This window comes from Nipponia nippon, unplaced genomic scaffold, assembly GCF_047370975.1.
Source record: "Nipponia nippon isolate SJK-2023a ecotype South Korea unplaced genomic scaffold, ASM4737097v1 scaffold_6, whole genome shotgun sequence".
NCBI lineage: Eukaryota > Metazoa > Chordata > Aves > Pelecaniformes > Threskiornithidae > Nipponia > Nipponia nippon.
In genome coordinates this window covers 56,779,249-56,804,468 of record NW_028262380.1, presented here as the reverse complement: position 1 = coordinate 56,804,468, position 25,220 = coordinate 56,779,249, and the positions used below count along the sequence as shown (strand labels likewise).

The following is a 25,220-nucleotide window of genomic DNA, read 5'->3' as shown; positions in this document are numbered from 1 at the left end:
CGACAGCCGCCTGAACATGAGCCAGCAGTGTGCTCAGGTGGCCAAAAGGGCCAACAGCATCCTGGCTTGTATCAGGAACAGCGTGGCCAGCAGGACCAGGGAGGTGACAGTGCACCTGTACTCGGCACTGGTGAGGCTGCACCTCAAATACAGTGTTCAGTTTTGGGCCCCTCACTACAACAAGGACATTTTGATGGTGGAGCGTGTCCAAAGAAGGGCAACGAAGCTGGTGAAGGGTCTGGAGCACAAGTCTTATGAGGAGTGGCTGAGGGAGCTGGGGTTGTTTAGTCTGGAGAAGAGGAGGCTGAGGGGAGACCTTATCGCCCTCTACAACTACCTGAAAGGAGGCTGTAGTGAGGTGGAGGTCGGTCTCTTCTCCCTAGTAACGAGTGATAGGAGGAGAGGGAACGGCCTCAAGCTGCGCCAGGGGAAGTTTAGGTTGGATATTAGGAAAAACTTCTTCACTGAAAGGGTAGTCAGGCACTGGCACAGGCTGCCCAGGGCAGTGGTTGAGGCCCCATCCCTGGAGGTATTTAAAAGACAGGTAGATGTAGTGCTTAGGGACATGGTTTAGTGGTGGACTTGATGATCTTAAAGGTCTTTTCCAACCTAAAAATGATTCTGTGATCGACAGATGAAATTCATTTGAAATCCTCAAGGATCAATGAAAAGAGAATTCAAAGGAATCAGATCATATGTAGGGGTAATAAGCTTTAAAACCAGCACAACCTGAATACAGATGAGAATCTAATTTAAGTATCAGTGGGGTTCAATATAAAAACACATCTACCATTGGGAACCCAGGCAAATAGCCCGCCTATAAGCAGTGCAGACATAGACTGGCTTGGGTGACACAAAACTGAGTGTGCCAAGAAGAAATGAATGCTCCCCTCCCTAGGGAGCAGCAGGGTAGGGTCTTCACGCTGACGTGGGCCTCGGGTAAGGATAACAACCCTGCCACCGTCACCCCTAATTTTGCATCCACACCTTTGGCAGTGCTGGTGGCCTGAAAGCACCCCGGCATGGGTACAGCTGGAGTACCACCTGCCCAGGAACACCTGGCTCCCACTGGGGGATACCTGCCACCTCAGGTGGAGTTTTTTTGATTGTTTTCACCTCGGCAGAGCCCTCCCTTGAGGCTAGGCCTGTGCGGGCACCCTACAGCCTCCTTCTCTCTCCGAGGTGCTGACCCTGGCCTCAGCAGGGGCAGCAGCCACCTCCCGGGACCCGCAGGGAAAAGGGGGCAGCGCCTAGGCCCGGCAGCAGCCACCCCCTCAGGAAAAACCTCCTCCACACACCCGCCTTTTCAACGCGGCCCGTGTGGGGAGACGCCGCCATTTTGGGCCTCTGGGGGTCGTACCCTTCCTCAGGTGGCAGCCGCAGCCGGGCGCCAGGCGGCGGCTCTCCCTCTTCGCCCGTGAGGCCGGAGGGGACAGGGAGCAGCGCCCGGCGGCCGGCCGCGCCCTTCGCCGCCGTGCGAGGTTCCCCGGCGGGGGCAGGCGGGGCAGGGGGCCGGCGCGGCGCGGCGCGGCGCGGCGCAGGCCCGGCGGCCGCAGGAAGGGGAGGGGAGGCGGCCGCCGCCATCATGCGCGCGCCGCCGGGGCTGTTGCGGCTGCTGGAGGCGCGGGGGTGGGGACGGCCGCCGCGCCGCTGCCTCGGCGGCATGGCCCGCTACGGCACGGAGCCGCGGGGGCGGCCCAACTCTCCCGATTACCGCCTCTACTTTAGTAAGTAGCAACCCCCGGGCTCGGTAAACCTCTACTACCCCGCCTCGGGGGGGGGGTGTGGGGTGTGTGTGTGCACGGTGGGGAGAGGTGGCGGCGGCTCCCCGCTCCCGCTGAGGTGTCGCCCCTGAGCCTCCTCCCCGCCCCCCCCCCCCCCCAGTCCAGGGGCTCAGTTGTGTGTGGAGAGCGAGGGGATTGCCTGGCAGAGCCGCTTTTGGAGGGGATGCTGGGCCTGCTCAGTCCCGGGGGCCGGTGCGTGCGGCACAGCCGTGCCCTTCCCCAGCCGCGCCAAGGCCCCTGGAGGGTGAAGAGGTGCTGGGGGCGCGGGGGTGAAGCCGTGCCGTGGTGCAGCGCCGTGGCAGCCTGGGCGCAAAGGCCACGGCGTACCTGGGGAACCTCCCGTGGGAGCCTCGCCTGACCTCCGCGGTGCGATGGCCCGGCGGGAGCCTGGCCCGGCCCCTGTGGCCAGGCCAGCCCTCCCTCCGGGGGCGTCACGGCCAGGGCAGGCTGCGGCCCCGGGGCCTGTGGGGCCAGCGGCAGCCCGCGGGGCCAGCGGCAGCCCGTGGCACCGGGAGGGCACGGGCAGCGCTCCAGGAGGCTTCGCAAAAACCCAGTGAGAGCTGGGGGTGCGCAGTCTGGCTATTACGCGTGTTAGCAGCAACGTTGTCTGTTTGTATGTCCCCTCTCTAGCAGTGGTTTTGTACATTTTTGGTCCGTTGACTTACAGGCAGTTAATTCTGACGTCCGCTGGTGTGAGAGAAGCAGAGGCGTCGTGTACCCTGTCGGCAGTACCCTGCCAGGCCTCCCTTCTGCTCAGTCCCCAGGGGGCTGCCAGCGCCGGAGCTCATCTAGAGAAAGTCACTTTCGTTAGCGGGAATAAGCAGCCTACCACTAAACTTTGTTTTATTTGGGAGGAGCATCTGGGAGGCTTCCAGGAGTTGCAAAAACAGCCGCCACGTACTCCTCTTTGCTGAGGTGGTAAAAGTATAGTCCAAAGCTAAATGAGGCCCCTTGTCTGCTTTTCCCTTTACTGTGAATAGGGGTGCTAGCAGAGGAGAAACTCCTTAAGATTTGTATTATGGCCTTATATTGTTGTTGATGTGTCTGTTTTGATGCAGTACTTGGGCTTTTAGTATGTTGAAAAGTTTCCAAGTAGTGTGAAAAAAATCAAGCAAGGGAGCAAGGCTGAGGTGCAGATTGGGCCCCCGTTAAGTTAATGTCAATTTCTGCTGGTTTCAAAGTGTGCTGTTTCATTTCTAGGGCCTGAGCAATTATCTAATCCCTCATTTATTCTCTTGGTCAGACTTTTGCCTACTATGTTGGGGCATTTTCTTTTTGTGGTCGTGAAACTCGGTTTATTAGAAATACAGTGAAGTCACAAGGGCAGCATTGCTAGAAACCCAGATGAATTCACTGATCACTCATGAAAATGACGTTCCCTTGGTATTTTTTTCTCCATTAATGGTTGTGCATTGCCAGGGAGGAGAAGAAAAGAGATTGAAAGGATCTTCTCATCTTTACTTAGCTTGTATTGCCAGGTAGTCAGAAGAGAAGTGTGGTATTGAATCCTAAAGCAATAATTTTGATTCTAATGAATCCTTGTGAAACAATCCAATTCCTTGTCCTGTGCGTAGGCTACTTTTTAGTCCTTGGAATTAAACTTCAGAAAAAAGTTTAACTGATGCGTAATTGTGGCATATCACGCATTTCTGTAATGCATAATAGTTAGCAGTACCAACGTCTTATGGCATATCTTTAGATTTGTAATGTTACTTTTTTGTTTTGTTTTTCAGAGAACACAGATGGTAAATATATTTCCCCGTTTCATGACATTCCACTGTTTGCTGGATCTAGAGAGGTATGTATTTATGCCTTGAAACACAATTAATTTCAAAATTATAACAGTTTTGTTGGTACTCTTTAGGTAAAAATGCAGTTTCTAAAAGCATTGTGTTGTGGGGTTTTTTTAAGCAATTAACAGACAAATGTATAGCACCAGAAAGGACCATTTTAACCCAGGCTGATTCCTTATGTAATACAGGCACAATAACTCTGCCAAATTTTCTCTGCTGAGTTCAGTAACGTGCAGTGAAACATAATGATTACTGTGTAGACAAGCCTAGGTGTCTCTTTAAGTCTCCAAGTGATTGAGGGCAGGGGGAACCCTCACTGTATCTTGTTCTCCTCTATGGTTAAGGTTTGTGTTTATGTGCTCTTGAGTTCATTTTCCACTATTACTCTTTTTAAGTGGCATTTTTCTACATCTGCAATTAAAAGTGTACATTTCCTTGCAGTAGGAGATGTACAGCACACGCTTATGTAACTTAGGGTGTATTTCTTTAATTCCCAAAAGGATCATTATAATTGGAAGCCAACAGTAATGCCCAAGAGAGAAGCGGTAATCGCACCTTTGGAGAATTACAAGGCGTGAGGTGCAGCTGAGCACTTTCACGTCTTGTTAGCCACACTCCCTGGAGTTTCATTATAGCAATAATGAAACGCCTGTTTTATGTGTCACTGGTGGGAACTGCCAGTCTTTGGTTTAGACTTAGGTTTGCTTATTATGGTATGCTTGTTACACAAACACATTGGGAGGGTTTCAGCTGTTTTCTTGATTTGTTGCTGGGTCTGTATGGATGATACGAATGGTGAGAAAGGTCAGCAGTTGTAACATCTTCAGATTGAGACTTCTGAACTAATGAACCAATCTCTTCAATTACTTAAAACAAGAGATTAGAAATATGCATGATCAGCAGACCCTAAGTGTGCTAGTCAATGGAAGAGGTAAGTCTCTTTCGGAGAGTCACTACTAAGATGCTCTTTTCAGTGGATGCTGTTGCTGAAAAAGCAATGGGCCTCTTTATCACACGTTCCCTGGGAGCCTTGCTGTCCCTGCACCTAGAGTTTAAGGTTTGGAGGGGTGGATTTTAGTCTGTGATTCTTCTGTAGATTAAATTATAGTGCAGCGATGTCTGATCAATGTGGAGAGGCTTTCATTTTGGTGTGTGAGCAAGGAAAGAGCATTCTGCAGGACATAGGGGCCTGAGGGGGTAGCGAGAAAGGGAGTCATTGTGAAGGTCTCTGTTAATTTTGCCTTCTTTGCAAGAGGATAACATAATGAGTTGTATGTTATATTCTTTCCTTCCCCTGGTCTAAGCTTTGTGGACTTTATTTTATGATGGATAACTCCAGCCTTATTTTCCATACTGGTTTTGTTTGCTTGGTTTGTTTTTTATCCTTTTCAACTGAACAGAAGGATGACTCTGTGTTTTTAGTCAGTTGAGGGCAGGCCTAAATTGCTGCTTAAATTTTTTAGTAGCTGGGAGAAAGTGGATGTGTCCTTGTACATTTTTACCTTCCTTTGTTAACATCTGGAAGGTTATAATTTCACAATGAAACAGGACTGAGTACTTACTTTTAAAAGTTATAGTTTAGGCCTTTATGCTCACAAGGGGATGTTTCAGTTGCATTGAAAAGTACTGTTGTCTCTGTTTATGTGAATACAGTATTGCTCTCTAATGTTCTTTATACATTTCTTTACTTCCTTCTTTCCCTATAGGATAAAGAGATTCCTGCAAAGAGGTCAAAGACTACTGGAAGTGAGGTACTGCTAAGGTGTTTTTTTTCTTTTCTTTTTTTTTTTTTTTTTTTACTATTCCCTCTATTTCCTTTCCAACATCACTTTGCTATTCTGCAATAAACTTGCTTTTACTGGATATAGTTGACATATCTTCAAATGCAAGTTTTTTAGCAGGAGAAAGCTTAAAGGGATTTAATATTCTCCTCTTTGAATGGGCTAGAAATGTCAGCGTTCTTTTATTCATCAAGATGTTCTCAAAGGCCAACACTTTTTTACCACTCTTTGAAAGGTTCATTATGGCTATTGCAGCGTAGATATGTTATCTTTTTTGCTGTTGCATTTAGAAACATTTGCAAAACTACCTCTGTTAATGAAATATTCATTATGCTCTCTGACTGTGAGTAATCTTTGGTATATATACAAAACTTCAGAAATCATGAGTACGTCAGGGCAGAAATTAGCCTTAGTGTCTGCTTTTTAGAACTGAGGATATGTTGTTTTCTGTACTCATCTGGGAAACCCAAAGAGAGAAAAATCACGTCTACTAATGGTTCAGCATTAACCAGCACTGAAGTTAAGCCTAACAGAAGCCAAAAAGGCATGGAAGGTCTGCTGAGGCTTTTACTGTGAAACAAGATTTGTTTATGCAAGTGTCTTTCCAAAAATGTAATATTTTTTGCAGTGCTTTCGCTGGCATAGGAGTACCTAAAAATTAGTGAAAGAAAGTGAAAGGAAAAAATGAAACAAACTATGCTTTAAGGCCATGATGTGTGTCCCAGTCTTTATCTTCTCAATGTCTGTTTGGCCAGTCATATTGCAAAACTGTAACTACCGATCTGATGTGAAAGAACTGTCCTAACCGGGTTCTCATAGTTTTGTGGTACACTGGTTCTTCTACTGTACACCAGCACCCACACAATCCTGTACTATGTATTTCCTCTCCCTTTGCCCTGTAATTCATTCAAGCTACAATGCCTAGGTAATGCTTTTTAGATTTCCTGTTGCTTGATGCTCATTTAAGTACTATTTAGTAGATGTAGAATCACGCTTGAAAGTTGAGGAGAAAGTGTATGTGCCAGTAGCCTTTCTCAAAAATCATTGTCTTGCAACATGAATTCTTAATTACTGCTCTTGCTGGAAGTCAGGTATTCTGTTTCTTACCTGCTTATGAATGCTGCGACAATACCTGCCAGTTGCGAAGGTGCAAAGCCTGCTTTATGCAGTGTCTAAAACTGTTCAAAACTGCATTTGTCTGTGTAGTGGCAAGCATGACAGTTTGTTGAAAACCACGTCTAGTACCCTTTTTCTGATCACTGGATCAGCGTATGGAGCAAGGGGAAAAAATGCCAGTGAGGCTGAGCAGCGCTTGCTTCCTGGGCCAGCATAGACTCCAGAGCTGCTTCACGTAACTCCTACTATGAGAGAGCTCTGGACTGTGGTTTAATAGAACTATGGAAAATGAGCAAGGGCAAATGTACGTTGCAGTCGTTGTGGGTGTCTGATGCAAGCAAGCAAACAAACATGCAGGCTATAGGCTTCCCAAACATGTTTGGTCTTTACTTAGATAGTGAAATGTGAGAATGCAAATGATTTAGAAAACCCTTTTTCATCATCATAACTGGGAGTTGGGGAGAAGAGAGAAAATAGAGGGATCTTTGTGTTCAGGAAAGCAGGTTCTTCTTACACTGGGCCCTTCAGCACCTCTCCTCCCCTTGGCCTGGTGAGAAATGCATCCCTGTGTGCTTGTATTTAGGGAAAACATAGTTTAATCAGGGGATGAAGGGAAAATGAGGAATTTAATGCCATGTACTGATTTCTAAAGACCTTTGGAGCACTGTACTCCTTCCTCTTGTCTAGGGACACAAAGGCTACTATTGATACCTGGTGTTCAGTTGATCCTTGCACTGAATTTGGCCAGAATTCAAAGGTGATAGTTTCTCTTGCCCTGGAAACACAGTGGCATCTTTAAAACTTGTGCTTTTAGGGTGGCAGTTATTTGTTACTCTCCACAAGGGCAAGCCCTCTTAAGAGTGTGGGTTAAATTATGCTGAACTGGTGTTCATTAGATGGCAGTTTAGCTATGGAAAACAATGGTAATTCTCTATGAGTCTTCTCAGTCTGTCTAATCTACTTTAAATTGTTCTTGGCATTCCTGACGCCAGAAAAGAAGGTCTCAAAATCGAGGAGTTTCAGCTTTCAGCATTCATGGGATAGGGGCATGCACATCATACAAGTCTCTGTTAGCTGTTTGCCGTCTCGCCTTGCAGTTCTAAGGGAAACGCTGTGGTGGTTCTGTATGAACTGTTCTCAGTAGTGCAGCCATTTCTTGCAACATTTTAGACCTTCCCAAATCTCAATTAAATTTAGCTTGCAGTCACTGTTGACAACTGATCTTTTTGCTTTCACAGATGTTTTTTGGCTGTTTGAAGACTAGAGAAAAAAATATTTTGAGGGAGAAGCTATGCTGGAAGAAATCATATTCAGCTTCAGTCTCAAAATTACTACCAGCTTGCAATCTGAACCTTTGCTTTGTGCATTGCAAGCACTTGGAATCCTCTCCTGCCCAAGTAAATCTCTGTGAAAGGTATCAAAAGTTTCACATCTCTTTTTGGAGGAGTGGATGTTCCCGCTGTGGTTACAGTCAAAACGGTCAGAGGCTGATTGTTGAATATGGTCTTCCATGTCTAGCAGGAAGAAGGTTTGAAGAGGTCATTGTTTTCTTTTCAAGACAAATGTGACATGTTACTTCCCTGCTGTAGTGAAAGCATTTCTGATCGACTTGTTATTGTACGTTTTTGGTAAAGTATTCACATGTCATCTCATTCAGAGGACCCAGGTGTTCTTGAATACAAAGTTTTATTTAAAATGTTGGCCTTGGTAAGGAATCTGTCCAAGCATGTAGAGATTATAGCCCTCTAACTTGCAGACACCCACAAGAGCATTTGAAAAAAAGAATAAGGAAGGAAACAAGACAGCTTTTGTTTTGTTGCATCCTGTGGGTTGCACAGTGCTGGAATGCTGTTGTGGACTTCAGTTGAATTCCTCCTGTCAGGCAAAAACTTCTGATAAATTAACGAGTCAGGTGAGATATAAGGGGTCATCAGAGTGGTCATGCAGTCTGAACAGGTGATCATCAGAGGACCTCATGCTCGAAACAGTGTTCAAAATTGGTGTCAGAGTTGTCTTATGATAAAGTCGGTAAGTTTCATAAGAAAGGAAAAGCTGTCATCATTTCCTGTGCAGTACAGGTGCAAACTTTCTACTGACTTTGTATTCTGTCTTAACTACAGCCTCTGTCACCTTCTTTGGTCACGTTAGACATTTTTTCAGTATATGTAACCTGGGCTGTAGCGTGTCCATTATGTGTGTTCAGGGATTTGTGTGTTCCAAATTTTAGATTATCAGTGAAGCTCTCATCCTGATGCTTAAACTTGCCCAGCCTTTTTCTGTGTAAGTGTCCAATAGCTGTAAGCCTTGCTTTGTGTTCTTGAGAATACTGAGAATAGAAGTAATCTTCACTCAGCGGTCCAGTTAAAGTCTAGTGGAGTACAGTTGGTTTACTGAGAAAGTTGCATCAGTGACTCGATCAAGCTTAACTTCAAATAAATGGTTCCTTAAACTTGAGAAAGTCAGTGTTTCATTTTCATTTGTGTCATGGTTGTACGCTGAGTAGTTTTGCAGGCGAATGTGTCCAGTAACTAGTTTATCAGAGTCTGACGCCACGTCTGGGATACCTGTGGGTAAAAACTTACATAGTGTTCGTGACTCCCTTTTCATTATAATGTGAGGGAAGTACACTATGAAGAGGTTGCAGGCACTTTGCATTTATGCTGGGCACTGCATTCCTTTTTTGCTATGTGGCATGTTAATTTATATTGGGAAGTTCCATTCACTTCTCATTTAGATACAATATATTTGGTTTCCAGATGTTGCTGGCATCTGGTTTGTTGTTTTCATTGGCAAATACCTTGTAGCAAGTGTTACATTGGGAATGCTTATAACACGGGTACTCGTTTTATAAGCAAGCCCCTCTCCATTTATTTCTGGTTGTATTTCATGACAGTCCTTATTTTCCTTCTCCTTTTTTTCCTTTTTCTTTTTTCCTTTTAAACATCATCCTTTGTTCACACTGCTGCTGGACTGCAGCTCCATCTTTTTCATTCTCATTAGTCCTCAGGTGCATGCTGCCATGTTCAGTTGATGGGTGATGAGAATCCCTGCAAGACTGCAAATGAGCAGACAGAAAAGAAATGGAAATGATAGCTGCTTTTTCTTCTCTCTGTCTTGTGAGCTCAGAGCTTCTCAGTGAGGAAGGGTCAGTAGCCCCCAAGTGCTGCCTCTGATGCTTTAAAATTTTTTTTTTTGAGCACTCTACTATAAAAATGACTAAAGTAATTGTAAGCCTTAGCATATCTCTTGTCCCTGTCACACAAGGGTGATGGTGAATGGCAGTCAGGTCTTAAAAAGTGGTGATGTTTGTCATTTTATGAAGTTATACTGAGTTTCTGTTCCTCTCTCTCTCTCCCTCTTGTTTTGTCACTTTCCTCGCTCTGTGTAGGTTGCTCCACTTCTGCTTCAAATTAGCTGAAGCTTCAGAGTTGACCATTAAGCTTTGCAACCTTTGGGCAAAATCATACCTATTCAAAACCCTCCCCTCAAATGCACCAGCTAAGGAACTTGGGAAGGCTGGGGAAGGAAATAGTTGAACAAGAAGGGGAAAGTTAGGTAAGGAAGAATTGTTTCTGAGAAGAGTGTATGGGAGTCCAAAAGGGTAGGTTGTAAAAACAGTGTCAGAAATGTGCTTAACTTTTTTTTTTTCCCCCCCCCCCCCTTCCTGTGTGATATTCAGGTTTGTAATAACAAACCCTGATCAAAATGAGTTATCTTCTATAAGAATCTTCCAGCCAGAGCTAGCAGTTGTTTTTGGCCATCAGTCTTAGTGGAGAGAACGCTGACTCACAGGTTACCCGGGTACAACAGTCTGTATTTTCCTTGCTTTTCTCAACACTTGCTGTATGAATGTGTTGAAGTATATTTGTGTATCTTTTTATCTTTCTGTGGTTTTCTTATTTCAAAAACCAAAAACTGTTCATGTTCTTTGTGTGAAAGAGAGATTTTTTGCTTGTCTCAGCAAAAACAATATCATGATACGTTAAAAATTATGTTCAACTGAAATGGAATGCAGTAAGTTGCCAAGCAGTGTTAAAGGAAACACCCCGATAAAGCAAACACTTACTTACATCCTACGTGAGTTCCCATGTCATGTATTTAGCGTGTAGTTCTTAGGAAGTAAAGACTATCATTTAGACATACTGCTTGTTCTTTCTGATGTCATTTTCTGCTGATTTTCATATTCAGTTTTAGGAATTAGGAAATGTACTTTTGGCTTCTATGTGTTAGGCAAGTGGATTTTTTTGTTTTTTTTTCCCATCACATCTTCAAGGTGTAATAGAGCATAAGTACAAATGTCTGTCTTGTATTCACATTAACCCAAAGTCAAACAAGCTATGTAATACCCTGGGTTGAAAGTCCCTCTGGACTCTGTCAGGTCACTTCCCCTAGCAGACTGGTTCTGTCCCTTTTTCTGAATCTAGGAAACTGTTTCCTCCTCTTTTCTTGCATGCTCCAGGAGACTGACCTTCTGAAGAAGCCATCAGCCAGCAGAGTTGGCATGAGGCTAGCCTGTAGGAACTACTCCATCTGGCTTGTTGTACAGTCTGCTGTCATGAAGTGGAGTCCCTTCTACATTAGGCGCTTGCAGAGTTAGATTAAATCTAGACTTCAGCAAGCAGCGGTCTCATAGGCAGACCAGTTGATTGCTGTCATACTAAGGCAGTTAAATAGTAAGCTTTCCAAAGCAATAGTTTGCGTTTCATGAGATGGCTTTTTTCTTTTTCTGTCACTGGAAGGTGTGTAAAATGGGCTGTTGAAACAGTCTCACCATTGCTTGAAGCGGTATAAGTGCTCACTTGGGGGTTTGGTGAGGTGGAATTTTTTGTTTTACTGATTTAAAATAAAGATAAAAATATCAATTACCAGGTGCATTCACCATCCAAAACTAACCACTGAATATGCAGATGGTAATTTGTGAAGACAGATGGTGTCTGACACTTGCATTTCTGTTTGCAGCTGAGGCAGGGGCAGTTTTGCAGCAAAGGATGGGGGAGAACATTCAAGTGGTCAGAAGGAATAGGTGCTTGGTCTGGGAAAATAAGTGATGGAAAAGTTCCTGGGTAATATTTAGGCAAGGAGGGAAAGAAGATAAGAAAGAGGAGGGGAAAAAAAAACTAAAAAACCAGAGGAGTGTACTTCTTCTCTTTCTATCTGTCAGACTATCTAGTATGTGCTCTCCTTTCCACACCAGTGAATCCTGTCTCATCACTGTGAAAAATATGATTGGGCTATAAATAAAACTTTTTATTTTTAAATGTAGGCACTGCATGAAGTTATTAATCTGTTGTAAATGCTTGTGGCAGCTTAGCATTAGAGAGAGTACTTTCGGGGATTTTTTTGCATACAAATTAATCTGTCAGGCTGTCACATTTAAGGCTCTTGACAATTCACATTTGACTGATACCACAAATTATGAAGGCCTGGTCTTAGAGCTGAGTTAAATCCAAGTGATTCTTTGTTTTTTGAGAGCAGCATTGTATTCATTTCAGTCCAGTTGCTGTCCAGCCCTGAGAGTTGTTTTGATGAAGACCTGGAGTAACTCTTGACCAATTAAAGCTTAAAACCAAGATTTACAGGCTGCTGAAGCCATTGTATTAGACATAGTCAGGAAAACATACAGTGGCATCTAAACAACAAATATACAGGATTGTAGTGGAGGAGAAGACTTTGTGTATAATTCCAGGAGTAGTTTGTAAGTTTTCTGCCTGTAGCTACCAGTCAGAACAATTCATTGACCTGCTTGGCAGTTCCCTAAGAGTTTCTTGTCAGCACTGGCTTTCATGCTGTGCATTTCTTTTTTCCAAGTGTTTCCCAGATGGATGTGCAGACTTTGTTTGGCTCTCTTCCAGTCTTTCCCTTACCTGCCGCTGCATGTGTGTTGCTTTGTTCTGCTTCCTTAATGTTGACATCTTCAAGCTCTCTTTCTGATTACTTCTCTGTTTCAATTGTTCTTATATACATAAGGTGTACTTTAGGAACTGATCTGAAGCACCTTTTCCCTGTTTTTCTTTTCCCTGTTTTTCTTTTCCCTGTTTTTCTTTTCCCTGTTTTTCTTTTCCCTGTTTTTCTTTTCCCTGTTTTTCTTTTCTCTGTTTTTCTTTTCCCTGTTTTTCTTTTCCCTGTTTTTCTTTTCCCTGTTTTTCTTTTCCCTGTTTTTCTTTTCCCTGTTTTTCTTTTCCCTGTTTTATTTGGTTACGACCTGATCAGGAAAAGTGATTTCATCTGACATGCCACTGATTGCAGTATGGGCACAGTACTTATGGATGGTGAATTTAATTTAAATTTACTGGGAATTTGCTGTCAGGATTGTGCATAGCTTGTGATCTCATGGGAGAAATGCTGAGTGACAGTTGGGATTTTCCTTTGCTTTCTTGCTTTCCGCATTCCAGGTTTGTTTGGGAGGAGAAGATCATAGAACCATTGGAATTACTTTAATCAGACTGTGCCATTGACGCTGGTAATGTTATTTGTTTGTTGCAGCTGAAGGATACAAGGAGCAAAAATACAAATACTTAAGAGTCCGCTGGAGCCTTAATTGCAGTGTAGTTAAAGAGTCAGTGCTCTTCAGTTGGTTTAACTTAATATTTTTTTTCCTACAAATTTCTGCAAAAACATGTTTTGTCCTTCCTGAACTGTTGCAATTTTTAATACCAATGCGAGTTTGCTTATGAAAAGGTGTCCCAGGCAATGTGATATTTTGGGGTTATTTTAGTAATCTAGGAGAAAATAGGTTGTAGACATTGCTGAGTGGTTTGGTCTAGTTACCCATTTCAATTAATACTCTACTCCTTGGTAGTGCTTAACTCTTGACAGCTTCAGAAGAAGAAACCTTACAGCAGCTACACAGAGCTTTTCTCTTTGGAAAATGTCACTTTATAACTTCCTCTGTCAGAATGGCATAGATTACTATTTTTCTTCTGAAAGCATGAAAGTTTCCATGTTTTAGGTTTGTTCCCCCCCAACCCCCCTTCTTAAAACAACTTTCACTTTGCTTCTATTAGGAAGAAGGCTAACACAAACATGAGGTGTCTGTGTCCATGTCCTTCCTCTGCCATCGCTTTTGAATGCATTCTGCCTCACTTCAGCCAGATTTGACTGAGAATCAGAGATGTCAGGGGTTGTTGCATTTGCATGTTTGTTTTTAAAAAATGAAGGAGGCTGAAGAGGAGGGCCTGAAGAAATAAATCCTCAGGGGGAAAAACCAAAACATTGTCCTTTCCAGTGCTTGAGGGAAGCTAACTCTGTCCTATAGAAACATCCAGTCCTCTTTGACTAGTAGACTGAGCCACTGCCTTGTGGCAAACCATTCCGTGGACTTTCTGAACGTTTTGTGAAGAGTAATATTGATACGAGAATAAAAAAATGTCATGTGGATTTCCACTACTTGTAGTTGTTCATATTCTCAAAGGGGTGAGGTGAGGAAAGGATGAACAAAGGAGGATGAGTATCATTGTGTGGAATGAAACGAATTGTACTTAACATAAAAGCAACTGGAACAGAGAGATGTGATGTATGTTGCTGCTGAATACAGAGAAGGGAATTTGTCTTATTGTAAAATACTAATTGCCAAGTGGATTTTATTTCCAGTTCTGTCATTGTTTTTTGTTTTAGGTCCTGTTTAATATGATTGTAGAAGTGCCACGTTGGACAAATGCAAAAATGGAGGTAATTAAGAAAAATACCTTGATTATATAGGTATTTATGAAAGTTATGACAATGCAGTGGCTTCCAATAGTCAAAGTTTAATCAGAGTGTGGATTACGCTTTACACATAAAATTTTCTCTGTTAAAAAATTATTTTGAAGTTGTGCATACAGACACTTTCTTTGCGATTATAAAAAGTGTTGAGGTTCTAATTTTGTTTCCCTTCTGCAGGTGAGCACTGCTTCTTGACAGCCCTCTGACTGCAGAGTGCAGCATACCTGCAAGAGTCCTAGGGTACTGGCTTGCAGGACATTGTCCAATGTTTAGTCTCGCTCTTGCTTGCTCATAGAGCATTCCACTCAGAGGATTTAATTCCTTTCATTTCTGCTGTATAGCGTGCTAGCCCAAATCCTGACAAATGGAGCTGCAAATGAAAAAGCATTTCCTTGTGACAAAAATATATTTGGGGACCTCACTGATTGAAAGTATCTACTCCTGCAGGGACATACTTTAAAAGTAAATCCTAGTGGGTTGTTCCTCTGCAGTTACAATATAGAAGCTGAGTAATGATTCATCTGTAGTGTTTGTGAAACGACAGATCTCACCAGGATATGTCCTATCTTCCTGAACGTTTGTATTAATTTTAGGAATGCTTCCCGAATGCTTTTAAGGAAGTTTGTGGTTGAGCTGTTAACTATTTTGATTACTAAAAATAACACCAAAGTACCTCCCCAGCCTGTTATTTCAGGATTTGGTTTTCTCCTTTCCCTGATGCTGGAAAATCATTTGAACTGTGTTTACCACCACAGTTGTTATTCTGCAAGCAGGGTTACCTTGCGTATTTACCTTGTATTTTAAGATGATGATTTATTGTGGAAGTTGAGTTCTCTTTTGCAGAATTTCCCTTTGACAATGGTATTTGAACTCTCTGCGTAAAGCTCAGGTTGCTCTCCCTCCCCTTCTCTTGGCACATTATGTCAAGGGTAGAAAAGTTTACAGTCCTGTTAGGTTCCAAAATCAGTGGGTTTAGACTTTTCTGGCTTGATAGAGGAGACCAGATGTAGTTCTTTAATCTATAACTTTTAACATACTTGAAATTTTCTGCATTAATCGTTAAGGCAGTTGTCTGGCCTTGCCATTGTGTCCTGGCAGTCCTTCAGTTCAGACTGTGGTGAGGTGCTAATACCAGGTCTTGTCTGCATCTCCATGCTGAGGTTCCCTCACGTGGAATGGAGACTGTAGGAAATCAAACCTTGCTTTACGATGAATGTTTCCCACTGTTACATCCCCAGTGCCAGATCTTCTGCTCATCAGTTTGTTGTATTTCTGTTGTTCTTCCCTTGATTGTACTGAAGGTGCTTTTCACGAGACTTTTGTCTGTTGTCACTTACTCCTCTTTGTCCTGGTTTACATCAAGAAAAAGCATTGCTGAGCTCGGCTTCTGTCAAAGTTCCAGGTGGCATATTCGAGGCCTTCACTGTTAAGTTATGACCAGAAGCAGGTAGAATCGAGTGTGAAACCAGAAATGTGTGAACCTTGATCTCAGTTCTTGGGGAGGGTTTACTTGTGGAATAAGTGCATGCTATTGACAGTTTGGTGTGGTTCAAAAAGGTGGAATTCCTTTGGGATGGCTTTGGTGGTGGTGCTTTAGGTAAATCACAAGGATGTTGTGCAATATATATGGACTAAGGGCTCTGTGCTTATGCACACACGCTATGTACCACCTGAGCCAGTGTGTGGTCATAGCCTGTAACAAACGTGATGCCATTCAGATGAGTGTGTGTAAGCAAGAGCCAAGCCAACATGTGTTGGGTTGTGGTGTGTCAAAAGGATGGTTACAGTGAATTAGCTGATGTGTGGTAGGTAATTTATATGGCAGTGGGTTTGTATTTGAGGTTTTGGGGAGGATCATGACTATAATAAACTGTTCAGCTTTAATTACTTCAGTCCTTCTGTGAGTGCTTCTTTGGGAATAAGAATGCTGCCTTCTAATGCTGGCTTAACTCGTTCCAAATCTGCATGAAGTTGGCATTTGGTGACTATGCAGAACTTGTCCTTACTAAAAAGCATTTGTATGGTGACAGGTGATGGAGAGAAGGGTTGTATGCAATAGGAGAGCAATGAACAGGGGGTGAGAAGAAGATGAAACATTTTTCCTGCTGCTGTCAAAGCCCCTGTTGTCTGAAGAACTTGTGCCACTGTTTGTATGTCCATTGAACTTGTACTATGAAGTGTAAGAGCTTCTAACTTAAGTTCTTTCCGATATTTATGTTTGACCATGACAGTCTCCTTATAAATTTATGACTTTCTCTTCTACATTCATTTTTTTTCTTGCATACTTCACAATGTTATTTAAAACCTTAATAAGCTGCTTTTTGAACATGACCCTTGAGATTTAGAGTGAGGCCATCATACTTTTAATAATTCTCAAACCACAAGCACATGCTCCCAGATGGAGCTTTCTAACTGGTTGGGAACAGAATAAATTGCTTTCCATTTTACCATTCTCTCTTTCTCTTTCTCTCTCTCTTTTTCACGATCTGCTTAGATTGCCACTGAGGAGCCGTTGAATCCCATTAAACAAGATGTAAAGAAAGGCAAGCTTCGATATGTGGCAAATGTCTTTCCTCACAAGGGTTATATATGGAATTATGGTGCCCTCCCACAGGTAACATTTTTGTTATAATGGTGAAAGTTTTCTGTCTTCTGTGTAAATTGCCTTGTAAATCTTGGGTACTGCCTGAATGCAAATCAGTTGCAAGAGGGATGTTTCTCTTTGATACATTTGTAAATTGGGATTTTTTTTTTATGTTGAGCTTTATTGTGTCCGTAAATTTTGATCAGAATTTGGGTGTGCCTGTAAATATGTGCTGTGTTTCAGGAAGGAGTTAAATGATCAAGAAATCTCAAATCTTTAGTCCGTGTCTCTGTACTGTAGTGACAGAATTAAACTGTCATGGCCTGCCATTCAATAATACTTTGTCAAGTAGCCCTTTCCTGCTTAAACAAGACATTTTTTTTAAAAACTAATTTAGGATTTTCATGTATTACAGCATAAATTTTAATTGGGATTTCTTAATATCTTTAACAAAGAGAAACACAAGGGCTGTTCTTTTTAAGATTAAACCTCAACTGCCTTAGTTAACTTCTCTCTGAACTGTGAGACTTTAGTGATCATAACACATTCAAAACTTTGAGCCTTGAAAAAGCCCAACTAATGGCTGGGATTTTGAGCATAGTGAAAGGTTTTAAACTTTTTTCATTTCTGTGAATAACACACGAGTTAAATTAGTACTGAAGAACATGATGGAGCTAGAAAAGAGTAATTTGTATTTTTTACACTTAACTGCATAAGCAATGAAAGTTTACTCCTGAAAATCTGCTTATGTATTTGATCCCTGAAGAGGAGATACTAGGCAGGTGCTGGAGTGTAGCAATGAAGTTCTTATCCAGTCAGCAGTCTCAGTAGACTAAGTTTCCAAGAAGATGTAGTTGGAAACCAGCAATTCCATTTAATGTTTTGAAATTCACGTGTGCCTTAGTACAAAGCCAAAATTAAACATTTGAATATTTTCCTGCACAAGTGCATTGTTTTGGACCGATGACACTTTCCCCAGGAGAAATGTTCAGCTCCCCGTGTTACCTTGTGGGTCAGAGAGGGCTGGAGATAATTGTCATTTTTATTTTCTTTCCATAAAGTAATAACTTTAAAATACCAGTTGTATCATTACACCTTCAGTTGCTGCAGTCTAGGTGATACTCCAGATTCCTACTAGCAGTTGTAACAGACAAAATCCGATTCTGTGTCTCCATTATTCCAAGAGGACTTTTCATCAGGATCAGCAGTTGCCCGAAGTTCAGACCTAGTATATGGCTTAAAGATATGTATTTGTGGCTGCTGTTTTATGCTGTGGAACAGAGAAGAAAAAAATGATGGTGGGACTATCATTATTGCAGGAGTTGCTGTACTGTCCAGAGAACAATACCATTCCTAGCGAGTTTTCTTTCTAACCTACAGGTGGAGGGGTGCAGCTGGGCAGGAGAATAGTACCGGTATAATGGAGCCTTAAATAAAAAGCACTTTGGAAGAGTATTGGAAAAATAAGTTTTAAGTTGAAATTCTCTGTTGACTCCACTTTAGCAATTTTTTGGTAACGGTTCTGCTTCTTAAACACCTGAGCATTTGCTTTTCGCAGTTTTGCCTTTTAGTATCAGGCAAGTTCTCAAGAACAAGTTTGAGGTGGGGGTTTGACCATGGACAGCAGGAGCTAACAGTATAGCTCCTTCGAAAAAAGTTTTCTAATACCTTTTCAACAAAACTTCACTGGACTCAAAATTCTGAACAGGAAAACTTCTCAACTTTAGAATGAGTTACTCATTACTAGCCAGTAAGAGACAAAACAAGCACCTGGTAATTAAGTTAGTATAACTTGGCTATGATTCCTTGCTTGTACAGAGCTCAGAGCAGGGATTTGAACTTTCTTCCTGGAGAAGCTTGTTTGGTCTTGAAGCTGCTGGCTGTTCTTGGGAATGTACACATCTCGGAATACTCAGAAATGTTTCATACCTAAATTTAAAAACTTTAAAAAGCTAGTTTGGTGCTGATAAATCCATACCTAGGAGCTTGGTTAGCTCAAAGCGTACATGCTTTTGAAAGCAACTTCTGTTAGTGCCATGGTATTTAAAGAGTATAATAAGAATGTGATCGTAGGATGTTCTAGCTTAATCCCACAACCACTAGTAACCTGAAAAATACATATTCAGGGTCCTCTGATGCCTTAATCACTGCAATTTGATTAAGTGTGTCTGTTGAGTCACAAATGCAGTTAATACTTGTGTTACCATGTCCTCAGTAATCGTCATGTTACTTGTCCTGAATATGAGGATGAGTTACTCAATGTCAGTCCATTTGCTGTATATTTGTTTGTTTTTTCTTTTCGCATTGAGCAAGACTGTTCTCAGAAAGCTCATGTTTTTATTGGTGTTTTTATTAATCTCAGTAATTTAGTGGTTAGATGAATTGTAATTGTAGATCAGCTGGTAACTGATAATTCTCTTTCCTTTGACAGACCTGGGAAGATCCAAACCATACAGATAACATTACAGGATGCTGTGGGGATAATGATCCTATTGATGTTTGTGAAATAGGCTCAAAGGTTTGTCTTTATCAGGATTAATTTAATTTATCAAGGTTAATTTAATAGTTTGGTAACAAGTTTTGGAAAAGAAAGGCAGATGGAAAACAAGTAAAGATGGTAATAGTCTCAGGGGATGACCGAAGTATGAATAGAGGATATGAGGAGGGAATAGGTAAGGAAATGGTGGATTTTTTAAAAAGGAGAAGAAAAGCAGGATTTGGTAAAGTCTGTGTACTGGATAAAAGGGGAAATAAGAGAACACCACCCTGAAGTTCTGTGGCTGGACAGTGAGATTTGGGGGAAGGAGGAAGGGGTTAAGATTTTTGGTGAAGGAAAAGTTTTCTTTCTTTTTGCCTTGTTAGCAGTACTGGAGCTAGGAATAGGTTTCTGAAAGATGAGGAAGTATGGCAGCATCATGCACATAAAATGACAAGGTCAGCCACGCAAAGGAGGTGAGTTTGAGTTTTCTCATGGGTGCAAACAGAAGTAGATCCCTCTTCTGTAGAGGAGAAGACAGGAACCTGTTGCAGTGTTGCAGAGTTACGAGCTTTGGAGTGGGTTGATGAAAAAGAGGTACAGCAAACACCATTAGTAGGTATAGGGGAAAGGTTTAGCTCACTGAAAGAAAATTCTGCATATCTGGAGGCAGCAAAGAATGGAGCAATCTTCCTTGATATCAAAGATGGGGTTATGAAATGGATGAGTTTGGAACAGGGATCTCTTGGGATATTTTACGTAAGGAGAAATTTACTTGGTGAGCTCAGCAAAGGTGGCTTTATTTGAGGAAAGGAACCTAAAGCTGAATTTCAAGGGATCCAGAAAGAGTTATAAAAGTAATATTATCTGGTAGGGAGAAGGTTCCCAAGAGTTGTGCTGATACTTCTGGGGAAGGGGTTTGTGTTTATAAGTGTGTATTGGAGTCTAGAGGAAGGAATAGCAAGAGATAGATTAAGACTGAAAGTTGAGAAAGTAGAGAGTCAAGAGGCAGGAACGAGTTAAAAGAGTATGAGATACTTCTAACTTGCAGTTTGGGGTGAAGATAAAGAAGGTGTGGGGGAAGTAGGGTAGAAGAGAAGGAGAAATTTTATGGCTCGTGTTGTCTAAAATAAATGCTGATTGGAGAATTGAGGGTTGGAGAATAGCAATGGTGGGAGAAAGGCTAGTAATGTTAAATAGATGTGTGCTGGGTTTACAGATCTATCTTGCAATTCTGTTAGCTGCTGGTCAAAAATGTAGTAAAACTATTTTGTTTGTAAGGTAAAAGAGAAATTCTATGTAGTGTTTTCCAAATCTTTGTGAGATTATGTTCTGTTTCAGATTCGTTCTTCTGGTGAGATTGTTCAGGTGAAGGTCTTGGGTGTTTTAGCTCTTGTTGATGAAGGAGAGACAGATTGGAAGATAATTGCGATCAGTGTGGATGACCCAGAAGCTCAGAAAATCCATGGCAAGTATTTTTATCTTTCTTAATGCAAGTTATGTCAGCAACTTGCACAGTGGAGTGGTACCTGAGTTTAGGCCACCCAGGACAAGAAGAGGCAGACAGCAGAAAGACAAGACTTTTCTTCTTTTTGTTGTTGTTTAAATCAGGTGCTTCCTTCAAGGAGGGCATATGTGCTTTCACGCTAAGCTTTTGAAAAGGTTCACTTGGATTTTCAAGAGGACCTGTCATGCAGAAAGTCTTTTGACTTCTGAAACACAACTGCCTTAGAAAGTGACCTCTTAAAATTACAGGCTTATTTCCTGTGTAATAGTGCCTATTTACCCACTCAGATTATGTAGCACGCTGCTATTTTCCTTGTTGAATTTGCAGGCATTGTGTTGCATTCTGAAAAGGGCTGTATGTTTCCAGTGTTTTGTCACTTGTAACTGGGTTACTTCCAGGGTTTGTTGCCTAGTATGAATGATTAGGTTTCACCTTTTAGCTTGAAAATTTGCATAGTAAACTGCTAATGCAGCTCACCCTAATGTCAACCTTGATGATGACTAGCTGTGCCGGGGGAAATATCCTGTCCAGACATGTCCTCCTTATGACCGTGATTTTGGTATCCAAATAGAATTCAAGTACTAAAATGTGTCTGTGTGAATAGCACGTGGTGTAATTCTGCTTGCAGACTCTTCGATAAGATGATGATACAGATGTGTTAAAACTGCAGGGAGTTAGGTTTTTACAGCACAGATAAAGTGCAGGTTTTCTCTGGATAAATGGAGGTTCCCCTCCTCAAATGCAATGTTACTGGGAATCATGAGAATTAAGTGAGGAGGTCTTGTCTAAAAGTTAGTGATTGTTGTGAGACCAAAACCCACCTATACCATTAGGTATGTATGACCAGAGCCTGCACTTTGTTGGTAGGGAGTACCAAGGCACAGAGTGGCCTTTCTGTAGGAATAGGGCTATCCAGTACCTTTTTAAGGAATTCTGTTTCTCTGCCATTGAGGCTTTTTCCTGGTTTCTGAACGTAAAGTAAGTATATCACTGGACTGGCCCTTCATTCTCAGTTTTCTTGCAGGTTGCTTTCACATGGAGAATACTTGACTTGTGGGGAAAGAAGGGGAGAAGAGGAAATGAGGAAAAGGAGACTCTTGGGTTGATGCTGATTAAAATCATTGGGCAGATGAATTACTACATAGTGTTTATGACTCTTTAACTACTTTGGCAGTTAGAGATTAAGAAGTTCAGCTTAAGGAAATAGTAAGTAATAGTTTGCTGTTAATGTTAGTATCAATTTAAACCTCTCCATTATGTGCAGTGAAATGCGGTATGTGTCAGTAGTTAAAAGACAAGTAATTAGTACTTTATTTCTATACACTGTTCTGTTTAACTCTTACCTTTTTTTCTTAACAATTTCTGAGAGAGTTTAATCGGAAAAGTGGGTGAGAGAATTTAAAAGGACTCCATTAAGTAGGGGTAAAACTGAGACAATTTATGCCACTGGGTTAAGTAGCTCTATTTAATATTTATCCAGTTTAATATGATTTCCCTTTGGGATTGGAGTTGCAGTCGAGGATTTACAAAAGGAAAGAAAACAGGGAAAAAAAAAAAGCCCCCATCTGCTTTCACAAAACAGGACTAGCTTGCAGTGTTTAACAGCAATCCTTCAGTCTGAAAACAAACAAATCTGTTGGAGTAGGCAGTACAGTATGTCCTTTTATACTTGTTTTTCCCCCTTCCCAAAAATGTTAATTATTTCAGCATAAAGGGATAGCAGCTACAGATAAAACTGGTATCTCCCTCAATAATTGACGTGCTGCTGTGTTACAGTGGTGGCCTCCTAGGGAAAGATGAGGCTAAGTGTTGCCTTCTAAGTCTGTTCGGTCATTTTTGTGTCATTTGCTAAACATTTTGAATTGGACTGAGAATCATCACATTTGCTTTCAGCTCAGTATGTGCGCAGCCCCCAACGAACATTTGGAAAAGATAATTCCAACACACCAGAGTGGTGATTATTCGCAAACCCCATCCTGAGCCCACGCGATGTGTTAGCTCCTCTTGCTGCTTTAAGCACACCCTAGGTACTCTGTATATTCTCCTTCTGGGATTGAGATTGTTCTCGTAAGTGCAGTTGGATTTTTTGAGACTTCACAGAACTTAAAACTGAGCAGTCCCAACTTCTGAGCAGTTCTAATTGTTTATTCATAGCACTCCACTGTACTGTGTCCTGCAGGCATTTATTGATAAATAGTGTTTTAAACTGGAAACCCTGCCTAGAACTCTCTCTTTCACACAGAGCAATGAGAAACTCTAGGTTATAGTGACAATACCCAGGAAGGATAAGCAATGCTTAGCACCTATTCAAGTGGGAATTGTGTCATCAGTGGGAATAGCAGGGGCTTAGTGTCTTTTTGGACTGACTGGAAGGTAATCTGTTTGAAATTATAGCATTTAATACTGGTGGGCATGAGGACAATCTCACTCCAAATACAAGCTGTGTGTCAGATGTAGGTATCTGTATGAGAAAGTTTCTTTTAGACTAAGACTGGGCATCTTCAGATTTATCTGTTTCAATGAGATCTGTATTTGGGGCTACCTGAAAACCACTGTGTTGTCTTTCTGCTCAGGCAGTTGCTAGGCAGATGGCCATTAGCAGACCAGCAAAGCAACTTCAGATCAAGCAAGTCTGGGAAAGGGCCGAAAAGCTCACTGCACACTGAAACACTAAATCTTGGTGGTGTAATAGGCCTGGCTGCTTTGTTGTTGTTGTTGTTGTTGCTTTTTGGTTGGTTTTTATAAAATACTAGCCAGGAGAAGCAGCAAATTCTTGGAGTAGAAGGGCTGCTTGTCTGCTTATCTCATAATTTGGATTGAATTGACTATATTGGAATTCACATACATATCTGATGTGCTTTACAAGGTTTGGCTCAGAAAGGATGAGTGATATTTTTGTCCTGTAATTTGGTCTAAATGTCTATGGCATCTTCATGTTGGACAAGAGGTTTTGAAAATCACTGGCAGTTGAAGCAGGAAGTGTGTTTGAAGCAGCTTATGAAAAGTCTGGCTCTCAAAAGGTCTTCTTACCTTCCCTGAGCAAATTGGACAAATCATGTATGCTGGATGGCATTTTGGAGGTGATTTACTGGCCTGGAATCTTAGCAGCCATTTTTTGCTATTGCTCACTGGAAAGGTGCCGGGATATATTCAACAGCAGTTGGTGGTATCTACCGGCTTGGTTGCGTTACCATTTGCTGGCGCTGGTATAGTTAACTGTGCTACGTTGCCATGCTTCTTTTCCAATGTGCAACACAAGATTGGCTTTTTGAGTTAAGTGATCAAACCCTAAACAGCAAAAACAAAGCATATTGCATACTTTGTACCATATATTGTTATAGACCCTTGCATGTGAGTGTATTTATATGCAGAGAAGCAGCAGAGGCCCTGAAAACCTTTGTTGTGGATTTGTGTAAGCATTCAATATAAAGAAATTAATTATCTGTACTGAGGCTCCCCTCCTACCCCCTCACACCATGCTGCACGAAATACACCAAATGCCTTTATATGGAATGTAGCTGCTGCTTCCTGTAAATGTTTATAAGATGTTATTAAAAACATATGTCCTCTCTTCCCACAGACCTTGTTTAGAAAGCTTGCTGCAAGCATGTTGTTTTAGCTTTGCTTGCAAGAAGCAGCATCTGTTGTACTAAAAATGGTAGTTTTGTACAAATGCTTTTGTTGCTCTCTTTTGTAAAGCCAGATAGAATTGGGATCTGCGTTTGCATTGGCTCACTCCCTTGACAGAGAGCTAGCAGCAGTTGTTTGTGCCAACCTCTAGAGATTTTCCTTATTGAGACTAAACTGCAACCCTTAATGTGATTAGCCATCTCTTTTTAACCCTTGGTGCTTAACTTTGGTGCCCAGAAAAATGGGACCTATGTTTGTATGTAGACAGCATAAAGAAACTACCACCAGTGGTTATGTGCTGATAATGTACCTGCAAGAGCCTGACCTTTCTGCTCTGTCACTCTGAGCAGGGCTTGCTTGCAGAGATGAAATCACGTTAGGCCAGGGGCATGCTTGCTACTCCCATACTTGCTCAGCCCCTTTCAACATCAGTGTGAGTACACAGCTCTAAGGGAAGGTAAGCAGTCAGGGTCAGAAAAAAGTGTCTAACAGTGCCTGCTGTAGAAAAGACATCTAAGTATTGGTTTTTTTCTCATAATATGCAGCTAGCTTCTATAGATATTAGTGCAGTAAATCACTGTGCTGCTTATTGTCTTTTCTTTTCTTTTACCTTTCTTTGCTTACTTCTTCTGTTTTCTAAGTATGTTTTTCTCCTCCTCTCCCTGATATCCCAAAGATGCTGTTTGGGTTTCAAAGTGGAGGACAAGCTGTCTTTCAAGCTTTTCTATAGCACCTTTTAATGAACTGAAGAGGTAGCTGTTGAGTGATGCAAGAGCTGCTGTTTTCCTTATATTTTGTGCTATGTGCTGACTCCACAGCAACAGGATTGATTTTTTTTTTTCTCAGTT

General features: G+C 41.9%; 1 protein-coding gene across 2 annotated transcripts in view; it reads left to right on the top strand.

Annotated features, from left to right (window-relative positions):
* Positions 1-1,545: 1,545 nt before the first annotated feature.
* PPA2 (inorganic pyrophosphatase 2) overlaps positions 1,546-25,220 on the top strand; it is a 38,586-nt gene continuing 14,911 nt past the window's right edge. The window contains exons 1-7 of one of the 2 annotated variants that reach the window (XM_087737001.1): positions 1,546-1,727; positions 3,518-3,582; positions 5,284-5,328; positions 14,089-14,142; positions 16,670-16,789; positions 19,191-19,277; positions 20,577-20,703. In XM_087737001.1, coding sequence (XP_087593127.1) covers positions 1,586-1,727; positions 3,518-3,582; positions 5,284-5,328; positions 14,089-14,142; positions 16,670-16,789; positions 19,191-19,277; positions 20,577-20,703 — 640 coding nt within the window. In that variant the 5' untranslated portion in view covers positions 1,546-1,585. The remainder of the gene's footprint in view (positions 1,728-3,517; positions 3,583-5,283; positions 5,329-14,088; positions 14,143-16,669; positions 16,790-19,190; positions 19,278-20,576; positions 20,704-25,220) is intronic. The other variant, XM_087737000.1, reaches the window with a different exon arrangement.